The following is a 5,669-nucleotide window of genomic DNA, read 5'->3' on the forward strand; positions in this document are numbered from 1 at the left end:
TCTCCGCGACGCAACCAACGTCGAACCAGCAACACATCGGGCAGCAGGACAACGGCCAGCCGCCGGCCAACATCGTCGTGTACACGAACCAGCCGCGCTCGGCTGCGACGACGTACTGCCTGCTGGGCAACAACGTCTACGACACGGCGCTGGACGCGTACCTGGTCGCGCTAGCCGCGCCGGGCAACTCGGAGAACCTGGGCCTCTATTCCCCCGCCGACACGGCGCTGCCCTACGCCGCGCCCATCCCCTGCACGCCGGGCCCGTACAACTACGCCGTCGGCGGCTACTCGCTCTCGTGCACCGACCCCTTCAACAGCGCGCGCCAGCTCTTCGACGTCGATGTCGGCGACCCAACGTACAAGGTGCCCATCTTCGTCGTCCCGTCGGTCGTGGCCGGTAACCCTGCGGACTACGAGCCCATTACTGCGCTCTACCTGGTCGCGTGATGCCGCCGCTGCGTCGAGCCGGAGGCGCCGGGACAAAGTCGGCGGGAGCGGTGAAATGGAAGGAAGGAGGAGACGGAGACTAAGCAGCGGATGTGTCTAGTGGTATCTAATAGGACTAGCGGCATTGTGAAGCAAGGATGCTGTGGGATCACCGTCACTACTGAGGTTCGATCGACCTTTGCAAATATGATCATGTCTGACGTATCAACCGTTGACTTCACCATGACGTGCCGTGTGATTGCGGTTGTGAGCATGTGGAAATGTACCGTGCGTGTGCTGCACCAGTCGAAGAGGTTGGCTACCGAGACTCTTGGGCGCGGAAGGCAATCAAATCCTCCGGTTGACCTATAATCCGATCGCAAGGCGCTCGAGCTTCGTACTTTGTCTCTTCGCCGATAGTCTCACGGTGATCACGGTGGTTCATTACGGCCCGGGTAACGTACTGTCTCATGTTGAAATTCGATCGAACGGAACGTAGGTGTAGAACGTCACCATGAGCCAAAGCTCCTTTGCAACGAACTCGTATTCCTCGAGGACCATTACTACCTCTTGAATATGAGCCTCAACGCAGTCTCAATGATTTCCGTCTCCTGCCATGACCAGTATGGGCTTCTCTGTCAGATCAGAACGAAGACGCGCATTGTTTTCAATTGGCTGGCGCCCATCGATGTCGCGATGTCTTCATCAAAGCCAAAGTACAGGGGTTTGATAAGACTGGTAGGACTTCAAGAGGGCAGGCTCGTGGCTGACTTTCAGCGAGAAGGGGAGGGTTCGTCATCGACGTGGAGGAGCATAATGGCGAGCTCGCGGTGGCTTCGGGCGGAAGGGATGGCAGGAGTGGACCGGATTTGCCCTGGGTAGCTGCAGTCAGTTTTGCGCATTGGATTGCAGTGAGCCGTTGCCGAAACCCTCCTGCAAGAACATCACCGAAGACAGCTACGATGAAAGGTATGGGTTGTGTCAATGGGCGACGGGCGCAGGTGGAGAGTGGACAATCACTTTGAAGCTTTCCAGATCACCTGGATAGGGATATCTGACGCGTGTTCACGTAAGAAACTGATTGGAGCTCATCACGTGATCATAGCTTCGTAAGCCCATAGACCCAACACAAGATGCGCTCGCAGTCTCTTGAGGATATAAAAGTAATAACACGTGACAGCAAAGGTGTCTATCGTTGTCTAGAAGGAGGGTGAGCCGAGTATTGCAAATGCAGCACCCATAATCACGTGCTCGTCTGTAATGCACGTGCAGTCTCAACAAGCGCCTTGAGACAGGAAGCACCGGTGAGGCAATAAGGCAGCCACACCTCTGCCGCCTGGTACTTAAACCACGGCCAGCCGCATCCGCTCCTGTCAGCCGTCCCAGCCCTCACTTCCTCCACTTTCGCGATTGCAGACGAGGGCTGATCTCCCCGTCGCCTAGCTCCTTGCACCCCGCATCCCACGCAGCATGCAGCGCCTGTAGCTGCTGTGTTGTTATTGCTCTGTGCTGCACCCCGCCAGCACTCTAGCCACAGCTGCAGCTCTTCCATCAACTTGTCACAAAGCTTCGCTGCCTCTCCTTCGACGCATCCTTCAACTCGTTCGTGGTGTACTCCCTCCTTTCGCGCTGACCTCGTGGTTGCATTGCAGATTGCCTTCCCTTGCTCCCCGTTGGGACATCCGTCCGCTACCCTCCATCCGTTGCCCTCGACTTTGACACGCCTGTCGGTTGCCAGCTGCCACCCGATCCCTCGGCCCTTCCATCCCACGTCCGCCGCCCTTCGACGTCCGCCGCCCTTCCCGGAAGTCCAACCGCGGGTGCTGCGAGCCTACCCGGTTGATACACCTTGTGAAGGAAGATGTTCTGACGAAGACACTGATACTGTATGAATTGGATATCACCAACGTGATTGGAACTGAGACGTTATAACGCACTGCGCGTGAAGACGCCGGTCCAGGTGGATTGGCTTTTGTATTCCCGGTAGCGTGAGCGGCAACGCAGGTGCATGAGCAGCTGTGACGCAGCCACTTTGGCATTTTGAGATACATTGGCGAGCTCGACGGTGCTGCCGTCCCGAAAGTCCCGGCCAACCCCTCCATCAGGCGGTGTTTGGTCAAGAACAACCCTCGCGCTGTACCGAACGCGATGAAGCACCGCTAGCCAGCGCAATTCCCCAAGGCCGTGCGCCTTTTCCACGCCACTATATCGATGCAGCTATTCCTTCCTCGATGATGTCCTGGATGTCAAGAATACCGACTTTGCGGCCTCGGCCACCGACCGCGGCAACCCGATCGCTCTATTGCGAGACCACCCACCAACTTCCCGGCGAGAGCACCTGGCTTGCGATGGAGCTCTCGGCACTGCAGCCTTCGGCGTCACGGGGGGCAAAGCACCACTATACGGCTGGCCGGATCGTGAAGTCCGCCACGCCTTCCCCGCATCCCGGTCCCTTCACACAGGGACTCCGCCGGCCCTCTGACAAACGATTACGCGCCGTTGTAAATGGAGATTCGTGTCGGTGGACGAGGCGCCGAGTGCGGCGCGGGCGCAGAGCGTGGAGTCGCCTACTCGGTGGATCGGTACATCATGGGTAATGCTGCGCTGATGCTCAGAACTCGCGTACTGGGGCTAGAGATGGCTCAAGTCGACTTTGCGATTATTCAATCTCAGTGGGTCCCGCATCACTTGGTGGCAATGGCAGGCACCGTGCTGCCGGTCTTCGGCGAGCTCTCGTTCCGGCATTGCAGCGCGAGGCGCTTATCACAACAACACCACATCATCTGGCAAAGTCGGAGCCGAAGGGTAATTCTTTGTCCCATTACGGCCCTGCACCGGACCCATCGCCACTGGCAGACCGGCGCCCGTTCGTTTTGCCGCGATCGGTATTAGCCTTTAAAGGTTGCTATATTGTCACCATTCACAAAAGACCCAGCACAATCGGTCATAGACAGCGAAGAATACGAATACCCGTCCGCTCATTCCGAGTCAAATCGTTGATCGGTGGATTAGTACTCGGGTGGGTGACCACCGGGGAATTCCCACTGCTGATTGTTTTGCCCTTTTTGCTTATATTGACACATCTGTCTGCGATAGTTGGAGTTTCGAGATTTTGAGTCTTAGGAATTACTTGTTTTGCCGCTCACAACAGTAGACCCTGGGCGATCAAGTCTTTTCCTGCGGGCCTTACGGCCTAAGGAACGACACAAGGGGCAGCCTGCCCAGGTGGTAGACTGAGCCCTCGTCAGCTGACAGACGACGCCACGACTCGGGCAACGGCAGCTGCACAGCCACCCTCGGCCGCTCCGCGACTTCCGCGCCGATGCCGCAATTCTCCTTGCTGCCCCACCACGCAACCCCGCCTTGCCTTCCCAGCCCTTCTCACCCTTGGTGTCCCAGGTATTTAGACCTGCCCCTCCTCTTGGCATACTGTTTGTGTTCCTGGATCTTCCCCTGACCTGGTCCTCCTTCCGTTTAGTCAGCCCCTGCATCCGCACTTGGCGTTGCCCATCTCCCGGCTCCCGGGTGACATCACCGCCTCGGCCTCTCGCGCTCGCTATTTCACGGCCTCGAACGCGCATCACGCCGGCTCCGCGCGGGCTGCGCTGACACTGTCTCTGCGCAGTTACTTAAGAGCTTGGATAGGACATCTTCGACGCCCCTCACAAACCGCAAGCCACGTGCATGCCTGACCACCACCACAACCACAACCATCACCATCACCCAAGCTATCGCCCCCACTTCGAAGTCCACACTCCCTGGTCACAGTCCCCACAGCCGCCGCAGAACAACTACGACTCCTCCTACGGCTCGCGCCACCACTCCCACCGCTCGCACGGCGCCCACGCCCTCCGCAACGCCTGGGATACTCTCACCCGGCCCCAGACCCAGCAGCAAGCCTACGGCTACGACTATCGTTCCCAACCCGGGGGCTGGCAGCAACCACCCCCGCAGCCGCAGTACGCGATGAACGGTTGGGGAGGCGGAGGCGGCGGAGGCGGGTGGGGTGGCGGTGGAGAACGGAATGGGTATGACGGCGGCGGTCAGGGGTGGGGCGGGCAGCAGGAGCAGGGATACGGCAATCAGGGCTATGGCGCTCCGCAGGGTGGACCGCGGAAGAAGTCGCTGCTGATCGGAATCAACTACACGGGGTCGCAGCATGCGCTGCAGGGGTGTCATCAGGATGTGGATAATATCCAGGTATGCTCAGCAGCTGCTTTCCCCAAAGGGAGGCGGGGGAGGAGGACACCAACCACTCGTACCAGCCGGGACTGACCGCCACCGCCCCATAGGACTTCCTCAGCCACCGCGGCTACCCCTCCGACGACCGTCACCAGGTCATCCTCCGCGACGATCGCCGTGGGAATTACTATCCGAACGGCGTAAACATCCTCGCGGCTATGGACTGGCTCATCTCCGAACCGGGCACCCAGAACTTCCTGCACTATTCCGGGCATGGCGGGCAGATTCAGGACGGGAATGGCGGGTGGCACGACACGATTGTTCCGGTGGACTTTGAGTCGCGCGGCCAGATCCCCAGCGATATTTTGCATCGCCATTTAGTCACCAACCTCCCGCCCAGCTCTACCTTGTTCATCATTCTCGACTGCTGCCACTCCGGCTCCGCGGTGGAACTACCCTTTGTCTACCGCTCCGACGACGACGGCAATGTCTCCGTGATGGACAACCTGAAGATGGGCATGCAGCTGTTCGGCGAGGCCGAGTCCCTTCTACAGGGCGGGTTTCGGATCGACCACCTCGGCGAAGCCGCCGACCTCTTCTCCGGCGCAAGGGACTTCTTCAAGGGCTTCAAGCACATGGGCGAGCAGCAGCCCGCGGGCCTCTACAACGACGAGCACGGGGCCGCCTACTCCCAGGAGGCAAAGTTCGTCACCATGTTCTCTGGCTGCCGGGACGACCAGACGTCTGCGGACGCGAACATCGGGGGCATCAGGGAGGGGGCTATGACGTGGGGGTTCTTGGAGTGTATGCGGCAGTACCAGTATCCGAGCTACTACCAGGTGGGTCTTTTTCCCTCCCCGTTCCCTCCCTTTCTCCCCAGGGGGTGCCGCGGCCCACGGCATCGTCCTCCAAACTCATCGGGACACCTGCTGACACTCCTTCCTCCAACGGCAGGCGCTGACGGAGACGCGGCAACTCATGGTGCAGAGCCGGTACACGCAGGTGCCGCAGCTGTCCGTGGGCGTGCAGTTCGACCTGAACGAGGGGCTGCGGATATGA

General features: G+C 59.5%; 1 protein-coding gene and 1 pseudogene across 1 annotated transcript; both read left to right on the forward strand.

The window, feature by feature from the left end:
- The first annotated feature begins 3,364 nt into the window (after positions 1-3,364).
- On the forward strand, positions 3,365-3,484 carry LOC147879411 (5S ribosomal RNA; annotated as a pseudogene).
- Positions 3,485-4,112: 628 nt separating this feature from the next.
- LOC147879412 (metacaspase-1-like) lies at positions 4,113-5,669 on the forward strand. The gene is made up of 3 exons (XM_087372199.1): positions 4,113-4,628; positions 4,721-5,449; positions 5,565-5,669. Exons 1-3 carry the CDS (start codon positions 4,113-4,115, stop codon positions 5,667-5,669), a joined length of 1,350 nt encoding a protein of 449 aa, XP_087228325.1.

This window comes from Dipteris shenzhenensis, unplaced genomic scaffold (assembly GCF_047967505.1).
Source record: "Dipteris shenzhenensis isolate YYH24624 ecotype China unplaced genomic scaffold, Dip_SZ_1.0 scaf0022, whole genome shotgun sequence".
Taxonomy (NCBI): domain Eukaryota; kingdom Viridiplantae; phylum Streptophyta; class Polypodiopsida; order Gleicheniales; family Dipteridaceae; genus Dipteris; species Dipteris shenzhenensis.

Bases quoted from the DNA above. Each gene is read 5' to 3' on its own strand.
- LOC147879412 (XM_087372199.1), top strand. From the start codon at position 4,113: ATGCCTGACCACCACCACAACCACAACCATCACCATCACCCAAGCTAT. The intron at 4,629-4,720 runs GTATGCTCAGCA...ACCGCCCCATAG, and splicing joins AGGATGTGGATAATATCCAG to GACTTCCTCAGCCACCGCGG. The intron at 5,450-5,564 runs GTGGGTCTTTTT...CTCCAACGGCAG, and splicing joins AGTATCCGAGCTACTACCAG to GCGCTGACGGAGACGCGGCA.